The sequence below is a fragment of the Mugil cephalus genome, chromosome 11 (genome assembly GCF_022458985.1).
Source record: "Mugil cephalus isolate CIBA_MC_2020 chromosome 11, CIBA_Mcephalus_1.1, whole genome shotgun sequence".
In the NCBI taxonomy this organism is placed as follows: Eukaryota; Metazoa; Chordata; class Actinopteri; order Mugiliformes; family Mugilidae; genus Mugil; species Mugil cephalus.
In genome coordinates this window covers 4,762,956-4,775,413 of record NC_061780.1, presented here as the reverse complement: position 1 = coordinate 4,775,413, position 12,458 = coordinate 4,762,956, and the positions used below count along the sequence as shown (strand labels likewise).

The 12,458-nt window shown below is 44.3% G+C and overlaps 1 protein-coding gene across 1 annotated transcript; it reads left to right on the top strand.

The window, feature by feature from the left end:
• Positions 1–287: 287 nt before the first annotated feature.
• utp11 (UTP11 small subunit processome component) lies at positions 288–2,413 on the top strand. The gene is made up of 8 exons (XM_047598846.1): positions 288–484; positions 633–694; positions 805–907; positions 994–1,113; positions 1,472–1,565; positions 1,661–1,791; positions 1,932–2,042; positions 2,141–2,413. The coding sequence occupies exons 1-8, from the start codon at positions 425–427 to the stop codon at positions 2,222–2,224; spliced, it is 765 nt and encodes a 254-aa protein (XP_047454802.1). The 5' UTR covers positions 288–424; the 3' UTR covers positions 2,225–2,413.
• Positions 2,414–12,458: the final 10,045 nt, after the last annotated feature.

Here is a 12,458-nt window from a genome sequence, read left to right as displayed (position 1 = left end):
GTAAGATCACACACCAGCAAACAATTTGCGAATCCATTAAAGAACAAAAATAAACACAACAGTGCCACCTACTGTATTTTTTACACACCTACAGCAGACGGCACAAAAATCCAAATACTTTTATTTAATCAAATAGTCACACTGCTTAAATCCAACTCTAAAAAACATATATAAAGGTGATATTTTTTTTTTTTTTGGCTAATAATAACCACATAAGGACAATTTATTTTTTATTTTTTTCTGCGATCGTTGCGAATCTGCGGTAGGGAAATGACACGCTGTGAAGAAAGCAGGAAACCACGTGTTCAGCTCCTGGAGAAGAAACAGAACTTAGCAGCAGAGAGTTGTGGGTGTCTGTACGTGGTAGAAAAGCCATACATTTGTCTGCTTTGTGTTATTACACGCGGGGACATTTTCTTCAAACATGTCTTCATTCAGGAAAGCGCTAAAGTCCCGACAGAGGAACCACCATGAGAGATCTCAGGTGAGCCTTTCAGTGTTTTGTTGGCTAACTAGCCAGCTAAGATAATGCCACTTTAAAGATTGTTACCAACGTGTGAGGCGGTGTGTTTGTGACATAGAAGTAAATTTGAACATTTGATGGGTCTTAACTGTATCATTTTGTCGGACAGCCTGGTTTCAGGAAGAACTTGGGATTGCTGGAGAAAAAAAAAGACTACAAACTCCGTGCAGAGTAAGTAAATCCTGTTTCAGTGGACACACTTGATGTCTTTAGTCTCTCTTTTAGCCTCCTAATGTCCAATGTGGCTTACATGTTCAACTTTCTAATTTCTGTTATTATAGTGACTACCACAAGAAGCAAAACACCCTCGCAGCCCTGCGAAAGAAAGCTTTGGAGAAGAACCCGGATGAGTTTTACTTCAACATGATCAACTCTCAAGTGCAGGTGAGAATAACATCGCAATCAGAGCAGAGTAGAGTTCCTTGACCTTCTACATTCAGTCCTAACTTATTTTCTTGTCATGCTGACAGGACGGAGTTCATGTCATGAAAAAGCCCCAGGAGGAGGTGGAGGTGACGGAGGAACAGAAGAAAATCATGAGGACGCAGGATGTTAGATATGTGGAGATGAAAAGGGTTGCAGAGGCAAAGGTGTGTATAACTTCTCCTTGACACATCAAACATGCAGATGACAACAGAGCAAACATTACTTGATCATTTATAACATCAAGCTGTTTGTAAACTATCACCTTATTCCAGAAGTTGTAATGATAACAGAACACACTCTTCTAGTAGTTGACAGTCGGTGTCTATTGTACATTAGCACCTGGTGTTGTGGTTATTAGCTTTAAACTCAACTATAGATGTTGGTGTCATGCTGTATGAACATGTGAGTCCAATAGATGAATGAAAGTAATGAATCAAATGACACATGTCTAGTCATGTAAACGTTGAATATGTCCATGTTGGTGCCTGTTGTAATCCTCCTCTGTGTATAATGTGCTTTCAGAAAATTGAGAGGCTGAAAGGAGAGCTCCATCTTCTCGATGCAGAGAAAAAACAAAAAAACAAGCACGTGTTTTTTGTGGATTCCAAAAAAGAAGGTAAATATTTCAGTTTGCTCATTAATAATAGTCACAAGTGTGCCGAAGATACAAGTTTTAATTTTTAAACAATTAATTTTCTTGTGTACCCACAGTGGAGTCATTTAACCTGGCAGAACATCTGGACACAGCCCCAGAGCTGGTGGACAGAGTGTACAACAGACCAACCCTGAAAACCCTGGAGACTAAAAGCATCCAAGGAGCTGTACAAACTCGCAACATTAAGGTCTGTGATGAGGACAAATACAGATCAAATGGCATTTTTGTTGTTACAAAATAGTATATTCAATTGTTCAGTGAAATTTTAGTGATTTTAAAGTTCTGCAGTTCAACCTACTGATAGCATCACATTTATTTTACATGTAGAAACTGGCCAAGCAAAGGATGCACCAGTATAAGATCCTTTCCCAGAGGATTGACAGGGAAAAGAAAATGTTCGTCATCAGCCAGAAAATTCAGACCCGCAAAGACCTACAGGTGAGGAGGACGTTATTAAACACACACACTCACATTTTGGTGTCAACGTGTTTTCACTGTCTTCATGCCAGTGTTTTAATGGTTTCCTCACTCTCCAGGACAAGACCAAGAAAGTAAGGGTAAAAAGGGAGACACCCAATGCTGCCGCCATCTACAAGTTTGAGGCCAAGAGGAAACGCTAAGAAGGAAGTACTCAACAGACAGATATAAAAATTAAAATACTTGGACTTCTTCCTCATGGAACAGCGTGTTTATCACAACAGAGATGTAGGATAATACTTTGGTGTTCTTTGTTTTTGCTGCAGCCATGCAATTTTGTACATATTTAAGACATTTAGTTTCTTTCAAATAAATATCAGAAGAAAAAAAAACCTCTTAGAAGATCTTATTTCCTGAAAACCTTTTCAAACTGTTCCAAGAGGAATTTGAGGAAGTAGATTTTATTTTGATTGTGTACCACCACTAGGGGGCATTGGTGTTCTTCATGGCACTTAGGGAAAAAAGATACTGTCTGAAGCCACCGGAAAAATGGAGTGCATAGAATGGACTGGGCTGGGTCCCAGAGATTACCAACATTTAAACTTTATAGTCAAAATTGTGGTTATTACAACTGACGGCATAACTAAGAAATCTCTCGTTCAGTATGTGGTGAACTGTCATGTTTGACAGTCCTCTGCCTTCATCTGCATTTTAAATCTGTCAGAAAACATAGCAGTGAATTTCAAAGGTCCTTCAGAAGCAGCCGAGAAATATATTCTTCTGATCTAATTCTGAAGAAGAAAAAAAAAACTCCAGTAGTTCTCCAGTGTATCCATGTTTTCTTCCTTACCTCAAAGTCAGGAAATCAGGTGTTTTCATTGAATCACTGCCAGTTGACCTGTGAAGCAATGGGAAACACTCCCATGTGTTAATACTAGCAGCTATAATATGTCATTGAGAACACTGAACTTACACGTATGCGTATTTGCCAATAAGCTGGTAAATTGTTTGCCTGCTGAAGCCAAGTGTCACAACCGGACAGTGTGTGGCGAAGTCGCAGGTTCAGTTTAGCCTTCAGACGCTCGGAAGGACGCGTCTTTGTTGCAGCCCTTGACTTTGGATCCAGCACACCTCTAACACCCTTTTCATGTGTCACAGCAGGGTACACACAGCTGCAGCTAATAAAATTAAGTATGATTTAGGTGTCAGTTAGCTAGCATCGATAGCAATAACACAATCGTCAATGCTTGCTCATTAGCTCACTTTAATCAAAATTACCCATTATTAATTTTATTAGCTGCAGCTGTGCTTAAGTACTGGCTCCTGTTTAAAGGCTCCCTCGAGAGACACATTGTCACATCGGTTTCTACAGTTTATTCTTATTCATTTTGATGCAGTGCTGTCTTAGACAGCCACGAGTCGCCAGGTATTAAAATAGATTTAATTTTACAGCATGTGTTCTTACTTGTAGTGTCCCATCCCATTAAGGCTTCCCATTAAGTTATGACGGTGGGACAGAGAGCCAACATGCATATCTGGAAATGTAAGCAGCTAAATGGACATTTTCCATGCCGGCCTCGCGTCTAACCAGCTCACCCAGGGTTGTGTTTGGCTAATTATTAAAGTGTGCGCCAATGAAGATCAGTACGCCTGAATGCTGTGCAGCCATGACTCCGCAATATAACCTCGCTCAACTTTTACCGCCCCACAATCAGCCCTTCCAGGCCAGTTCATGTCTGGACAGCTGAAGCTGGCCGAGTCGAGATGATTTTCAGCTGCTGTATTTCAAGTAAAGCAAGCTCACTGTATTTTTTTATAAAAACTGTAGCCCTTTCTTGATCTTCATCCTGCTATTTTTCTCCTGCAGTTCATAGTGTGAAATAGACTGAAGGCCTGGCGCCCAGCGGCAGCAGCAGATCACAGTGGCCCAGACTTGATTGATCATTGTGGTGGCAGCGGCTTCATAAACAGGGCCCATCCATCAGCCTCTCCTGGGGGACAGTGGAAGGGGAAGAGGGGAGAGAGGAAGTCAGGTGGATGTGTCACTAGGAATAGCGAGAGGTGGCGAAAGCTATGGGTGGTGGTGGGGGGAGGGGTGGGGACCAGGGGCCTTGGCCCGAACACTGCTGACCAGAGCAAAGGTGAGCCAACAACTCAGGATGAGCCAAAAAAAAGAGGAAGAGTGAGTGTCCACTTGGTTTAGCTGCCCTCACTTAAAACTCAATACAAACACTATCAGGATTAAAAGCCTTAGGTATCACAATACAAATTATTCTGTCAATGCTGAGATGCTGATTTAGAGGTTTTTGAATACATCAATACCTCCACAGGTGTAGTAAATGTGTCCGTACAGTATGTGCGTGTGCATGGGTGAATTTTACTTGAAGTCACACCAGCACGCACGAGGCCCTTCAGTGGCATTTCAGTGTTTGACCATTCATGTCAGAATTGCGTTGTACATGATTGAATCACAACCTCAGCCCTCCCTCCCTCCCTCCCTTCCTCCTTCTTTACGCCTTCCTCTCACCCTCTCTGCCCTCTGTTACTGCGTCACTCTTCTGAGAGAGCGTGCGTGTACTGGGACCCTGGGGCCCACTGTCCATAAGCGGAGGGGGTGGAGGTCGCTGAGGAGAGCCCAGGGGTCAAAACACTGTGTGCGCAGTTCCGGGACCCCTATCCGACTATGTGACCAAAGTACAGACAAGCCACTGTTCCTCCTCAAGCTCTCCTTTCATTCCCCCCAGCAATGGGACTCTTGCGCCGGGGTGCAGTGACGGGGCTCAGGGGTGGGCAGCGTATGACCTTCTGATTTTAAAGATATCGGCAGGCATTTCTCTTTTGTCAAAAGCCTCGTAATTCATCTGACTACTCGCATGGGCCATCCTGCCCTCTCGGACTGCATTTCTAAAATTAATGACCCTAGAAGTTTGTTAACGAATAGTCACTTTTGGAATGGGGGATCGGAAGCGGAGTACTGTGTGGTAGTTCCACAGCTGCAGGGTATGACACTGACCCTCATATACAGACTGGGAATTGTTAGGAAGTGAAAGTGTAGCCTAGTTAAGTGGGAGTACAAAACAACAGATCTTTGTTCTCCAGGTTTAGTTATCAGACACATCTGTGAAATAAGTCCTTTAAATGGTGGCACACTCGGCCTCTTTAATCCACAAGGTGGATTTACACCCTACAATACATGAGTATTTGTATTATTTATGTGATGTATTTTTTCATCCAAGTTAAAAAACGTATCCCTGCACTGTGACCTGTGTCTAAAATTCATTTAATGTGCTTTTGTTTTGAGATGCCCACGCACAAGATTTTAGTAAGGGTGAACCATATTTCCTTTCTGCTGCTTCCAGTACTTTTTACATTCAGAAGAAAATGAAACAGCAAGATATTCGCAGACCAAAGTTGGTAACTTCCAGGTAACTTTGAGGTTCCTTTTTTTATTATGAGATGATGGTGAGATACAAATAAGTCACCCTGCCACGTGGTTTTAACCTGGTTCTCAGCCCTTTCACACCGCGAGTGCTGCATCTCCACCCTCCTCATTCACCACCGCTGCTCCAAAACCAACACTCGGAGTCAGGGTTAAGGATGGTTAAGGACAGTACTAATCGATCCCCCAATTACGGAGAGCTGGAGAGTGAGCGGTGGGGAGAGGAGAGAGGTAGCCTGGGGTTTGAGTGTTGGGAGGGTATCTCTGAATGAGAGTGGTGGGGGATGAGAGGTAGTCTTTATCTGCGGATCACTCTCTCCTTTAACTTGAAGCCGGGTGTCATGGGGCTTTTGAAGTAGTGGAAAGAGAGGAGGGACAGAAGAGGGGGAGGAAGAGGGGAGGGCTGGCGTGCAGGCAGGGTCTCTCTCCATGCCAGGGGGAAGATGTCTGAAGGAAAATCTTTGCGGTCTTGACAGTGCCCCGTGACGTGCGTGCTTGGTTGTGTATTTGTGTGCGAGTATTTGGATATCTGTGTGTATCTTAGCATGTTTGTGTGTGTGTGTGTGTGTGAATGTCTGGCTCATGCAACGAGGTGGGGATCACAGAGCCTCCTTTTTAAATTGCCGCTAATGAGCCCTGGCTGGCGAGAGGTACTCGAATTGATTAAATTTGCATGGGAGCCTAAATCATGACAGGGGCCTCATACTTGTGCCCCCCACCTCTAAGTGCACACACACACACACACACACACACACACACACACACACACACACACACACACACACACACACACACACACACAGACAGCACCCCTGCTACGCCCCCACCTCCGCATCAGACCTACAGGGGGTATCTCTCTGCAGGAGAGAGGGCCAGGATAGACCAGGGGGAGGGTGCCTACGCTTGTGTGTGTGGCGCCGAACGGGGTGTGGATCGCACCCATCTGCCCCAGTATTATTGTGAGTCCATCATTCAGGGGAATGCCAGGCGTGTGCCTTGGGGACGTGTTCATTACGCTTTAACTACCGGATCTGTCCTTGTCTCACAGCCTCCCAGTGTCATTGTCTGCCTGAGATTGCGTGTATGTATATTTATGCACGTGTCTGGTCGCATCACAATTGAATGCACCCAGTTCATCTACATGAGAGGGTTTATGTGTGTTTTTAAATTTTGGCAATGCACACACTGGACACTGCACTCCCGCTTAGTGCTATAGCTCGTTTTAAACTATTCATTATGTTAGCTTGTCTCCTGCCGTGCTCCTTTTTGCTTCAACGTAAAATCTCAGGATCCAAACACACTGTCGTCGCGCCACGCTCCTTTCTTCCTCTCGGATTTGTTAGTGTGTTGTTTCCCTAATGCTCACCTCTCTAATGATAACTACGCGACAATGATGAGAGGCGCTTTAGTGCACACGTGTGCCACATGTCTAGTAGTACAAACAGTGAGAATGAGCGCGGGCGTGTGCGTGCGTTGGAGGGGGACAGTGCCGGTGCGTGGTTAGCCTGGGTGATTGCAGTAATCAGATGGGGGTGTTAATCAGAGTTTGTTCGTCAGTGGCCTGATGAGGGGCGATGAGGGCCGCTGATTGTAATGTGATGCTTCGATCGGTCTCTCTACAGAGACAAACCGCCAAGAAAATCATTATCATAGCCGTGCACATCACACCCCCACCCCAGCCCCCACTTTTGGTACGCAACGACAGACTGCCAAAGTGTAAACAAACAAGCAAAAAATAAAAATAAATAATAAAAATCCCCATGCATGTCTATATGCATGGGAGTATGTCACTGAGAGGATGCAGACTCAATTATTATTATACAGGATGTTTTCATTCCAGTGGACACATTGTGACATGACGGGTTATATATCACTATTTAGGTGTCAGTGTCACCCCTATTGAATAATGAGAGCAGGGGGAGGGATGTGTTGGGGTTAGAGGGGAGAAAAGATGCTGGTGAGAGAAAGGTTTGGGGGTGGGGATGTAAATGTGACCCCGTGGTTTATAGTGCTATCTTGCCACAGACGGGCCTACATCAAATCTTTTTCCCCGTGTTTTTTTTTTTTTTTTTTTCCAAGATGGGGGTGCTGACGCTATTATGGCTGCCTCATCAGCCAAGTCCCTACAAGGGCTGATACAAATTAATTAACCTAATTAGGGACTGTGATTGCGGGTGTGATTATAGGGGCTGGAAGGGGAGGGAGAGAAAGAAGGATGAGGCAGAGAGGAATGGTTCATGAAAGTGGGGGTTCGCTGGCAGCCAGGGCCCAGGCGATGTTGAGCTGGGAGGTGTGGAGAGGAGCCAAGATGCTCTGCATGGATAATGAGAAAGGCTAGCGAGCTTTAACGTTCCCCATCCCTTTCCTCTTTTCAGTTTTGTGTTTTCACTTTTTTCTTATTTCACCTCTTAAATGTGCGTTCGAGATACACCGCTCTTTTACCCTCTCTCAACTCCTGATGTGTTTTTTTTTTGTGTAACATTTTGACCTCAAGGCAAAAACCTAACGACATGTTGGACCATTTACTTGACCACGCAGGACTCCAGATTCATCTACAAAGCCGTAGCCTTTTGTTGATGTTCTGTAGTATCAGGCTGCATAGGGTATAGTGCAGCACTGCCTATTGTTCGCTTTAACTGTAATCCCCACAAGGAACAGAGACACCCTCTGGGAACACACATACAGTCACACACATACATACAAGCCTGCACAATATCCCGTCCTTTCGTATGCACAACCAATCGCGGCACAACTTCAGATGCAGACTCTCTGCCTCCCTCTCTCGCAGAGCCGCACGGGCTCACTCCAGAGGAGCAATATTTAAATCTCCTTCTATTTGTATTGGAAACAGAACAAAGATATTCTTTAGACCGAAGCAAAATGTGTTTTCTTGCCGGCATCAGCAATTCTAATGTTTCTAATGAGTTGGAGGAGTAGAGGAGTTACTGGAAGCGGTTAGGTATCAGTAAATAAAAAAGCAAAGACAAGGAACACCGGAAAACTTCCTCAGAAGTGAAGTTTTTGCGCTTCCACCTGGCCGTAAAGTGCCGTAAACCTGTGCCATTGTTGTCCACTGATTGCAATGTCACCTTTGAATATTGTCTCTTTAGTGTGCACTACGCACGTGGCGGATGGTGGCATCTGATTTCCAAGATTGTGCCTTTAGCTGCCTTTCTCCCTCTCTTCCGCTCTCTCTATCTTATTTTCTCTTCGCTCTGCTCACCCTCCCGCTCACATCCAGTGTTTCTGCCTCAGTATCAGCTGCAGGGATGTGATTAGAAAGCCGGTAGCAGACAGTGATAGGGAGGTGTTCGTATCACCGCTCTAATCTGGAGCCCCAAGAAAAAAAGAGGCCCCTTCCTCTCCCATGGATTCTGCATTGTAAATGGCCTCGAGGCAGCTCTTCATGTATGGAAAAATGTGAGGAGGGTTTTACATCAAACGCTAAGGTTGAAAAAGAAAGAGGGAAAAGGTGAGATTTAAAGGGATTCATCAACATCTTTGGTTTTGTTTGCTTTCAGAGAGTCAAAACTGGAAACAGGCTAGTCTGACTCTGCCCAAGCAAAAATAGATACATAATACAGCAATTTAATGTCTGCAGTCTGTATCTGGTATTCTTTTAGTTTTCACCGTTATTACCCTGCAAGGATGCAAATCAACTAATTTCCCAAATCTCCATAAATTTTATTTTTATTTTTTAAATTTTGAGTAGAGTTTTATCAGGTTTAAACTGAAGTAATTGTAACAAATATGTACAGATGGGCATCACAAAATAGAACACCTTAAAAATTATATCCAGGTTCTATCAACAGTCTATTAGACACTTAAACCTGAACTATGTTTTATTTCCGCAGTAAAATGATAACATAAATGTTTTACAGCAAATATAGGCTGGATGTCAGGATTGATTGGTTACTGCGCCACAACGCTTCAGCCTTTGAGGTCATATATATTTCAGCTTCCAGCTTTATCCTCTGCGCTGCCTGGACATCCCTCACAGCCTGTGTAGCAGGGTCCTTGCACAGACCGGCTGCTTCCCCTACCTACAGAACCTGGGATCTGGGAACTTCTGGCAAACTGAACATTCAACGTGTACATTGCTTTAGACGTCTACATGTCAATTACATGTTTCCAGGGAAATTTTCTCAGGGGAAGTGAAATGGTGCAGAAAAAGTAAAAAATACTTTGTTTGTTTCAAATTAAAATATGAATTAATTAGCTGGAATCATGACAGCCAAATGACTCAACACCCCGCCTTTCACACGCTGCCTGTTGTCTTAATGAGGTGTTGCCAATGCTGATTTGTCTTAATTCTTTGTACACATTCTATGTTTCGTTCTACCAATTTAATATCTGCTATGAATGAGACTGAGTGTGGAGTGTATTCCATACACATGTAGCAGGGAGAGGGGCGTCATGAGGAAGGCAATGCTCAGATTGAGTAACGCGGCTTTACTCTGGAGAGTAGAAGCGTGTGTGTGTGTGTGTGTGTGTTTGTGTGTGTGTGTTGAAGGAAAGAGACCCTAGCGATTACTCAGGCCTTTGAGAAGTCCCAGTCTCTTAGCTCCAGTACTCTAGCCTTACTGATAAGCGTGAGCCCTGTCAGAGGAAAGGTAAATACGGCACTTAAGGATTCTTGTCTCATTCTGTAGTCACACTTACACTTTAATTAAAGCCCAGAGAGAGAGAAGAACAGAGAACGATAGCCAAGCAATGAGCTGATGCTATCAGGGGGCCAGGAAGGTAAAAAACACCAGGATCTGGCCTGTGACCACTGTATGTATATGTGAAAAAGAGAACAATACAGTACAGCTTTAAGCATGTACGTATGTGCACATGCATGCAAACCCCAGTGAGTGTTTTCATGTGTGTGTGTATGCGCAAGACGCATTACGTTGCTCTCCCAGCTAAACAGCTGTAGCAAAGCTGCTATCAGATATTTATAAGCGGCTCATGAATATGGATGGGCAGTGAGATGGGACTGATGTTTGTCCTCTAAGAGGGGATGAAAGGAGAACGTGCTCCCTTCCCTGAGAGACCCAGTCAGGGCCGCTCACAGAGCAGGGGATGGAAGCTCCGGATTGGGAGTAAGACGAGGATCGTTGTGGGTGCCGGTGGTTCAGGACAGATGGTAAAATTTAATGAAATGTGATTTGGATACTCAAGGCAAAACATTTCCCTTATGGGCTTCTAAATTAACAACTTGTTGTGAAGTATTAACGCCGCCGTCAGAACGACTGTAGGTTTCCTCCACTTCACTCCCATTCAGAGAATGGGGAATGAGAATCTCTTGTTGCTTTTTGAACTGGGAGAAAATTGCATTCACAAAAATAAAATAAGATTATCGTAAGATGAAAAAAGATCAGTGCAATTTACTAAATGATGTCACAGCTGAGATATTTGTCTTTTTCAATCTTTTTTTTTTTTTTTAGGCATGTACTACTCTTCTGAATGTATAAGTGTGTTGAGAACGCTGTCTGCAGTTTCCATATTTATATGTCCATTTAGGTAAGGTAATTAGATTGAACCAGTCCTAACCACAATCATATCTTCTGGCCAAATAGAATTTAAGTACTCAAAAATAAGTTACACGTCATTGTCATAGTGAACAGCAAATGTCCTTGTCCATAGTAGTCGCTTGGATTCCCAGCTCCAAAGCTTTGGTCAGGGGCATGCGTAACTGACCTAAGTGTCCACAGTAGAGGTCACCATGCTTACAGACAGGATCACAGGAAGCTGCACACAGCGGCAAGCAGCAGTGCTGTACCACAATGTACCTTTCAATGCTAATCAGTGAGTCATCTATCAGAGCTAATACATGGGCGCTAAGCAACCTGTACATGCATTAGAGTTCCCCTATTACCATAATGGGCTGGTTTTTAATATGGCTAATAGGCTGGCACGACCTTGCCCATTCACTCAGCAGGTACATGCACCCAGCCAATGTGAAATGGACATATTTAGAGACTAAATGACCATTAGGGACTTTTAGCTGTTACGGGACCATAGTTATGCACCTGAAAAGCAAAGATGGATGGACAGATGGGTAGATGACAAACAGCAGTCAATAAAATGAGAGGACAAACAGAAGAGATTGTGATGTATGCAGAAGAGAATGGACATTATTGTTGGTTTTGCTCTTTTGGAACACAACACACAAAATGGCTGTTTTGTGGGCCAGCGTTTTGACCGGACAGTCCTTCATATCTGAATGTGTCGGAGTAGGAGTACCCTGTGGGCACCGCTTGGAAGTACGTCAGTGTGGGCGCAATGTGGTACCGGGAGGGAGGCTGGGTGGATTAGAGAAGGGGCAGAATCTGAAAAATGTGCCTCCGCAAAAGCCTGGGGGGGGAGGGGTTAACATTTTGGTTTTCTCTGAGCCTTTGTGGTAGTGGACAAATGATCCCAGGAGTCGGACAATAATGTTTTTATGGGACTCTAAATGTTGAGCTCAACAAGGTCATTGTGGGAGTGTAACGGCCAACACGTGGCCAGGCTTGAACTCCAGAGGCCTCGCAGTTGGTCCGGAGGCCAGAGGGGAGGAGAAGAGGGGAAGCGGGCAGGAGAGGAGGTGGGAAGAGAGCAGAGACTCACCCCTTGGGGATTTTCTCCAACAAGCCTTCACTTTGTTCTTATGAGAGACAAGAGCCACTCAGATCATAAAGTACCTAGATGGCCAAACTATGCCAAGACTGGTCGGACTGAGACTTGTAAGCTGGCCTGGAGAGATAATGTTTCCCTGTAGCTAATCTGTGCCTGGATGCCCACGCCCTGGCATCTAGTGGACAATAACCCCTTCCTGCTTCAAACAAGAATCCTTTTCTCAGTCCCTCTTGTCAGACTTTTACTGTCTGTCTCTCCCCTCTGTGGTGGGGGTTAGTGATTTATCTGTTTGTGAGTCAGGATAAAGGACTTCACTGTAGTCTGCAGTCACTTAACTAGTAATACATGGGAGCTGTGTGTACTTTGATTGAAACTAAGGTTTTGTTACGTGATTA

Bases quoted from the DNA above. Each gene is read 5' to 3' on its own strand.
- utp11 (XM_047598846.1), top strand. From the start codon at position 425: ATGTCTTCATTCAGGAAAGCGCTAAAGTCCCGACAGAGGAACCACCAT. The intron at 1,114-1,471 runs GTGTGTATAACT...ATGTGCTTTCAG, and splicing joins AAAGGGTTGCAGAGGCAAAG to AAAATTGAGAGGCTGAAAGG. The intron at 1,792-1,931 runs GTCTGTGATGAG...TTTTACATGTAG, and splicing joins TACAAACTCGCAACATTAAG to AAACTGGCCAAGCAAAGGAT.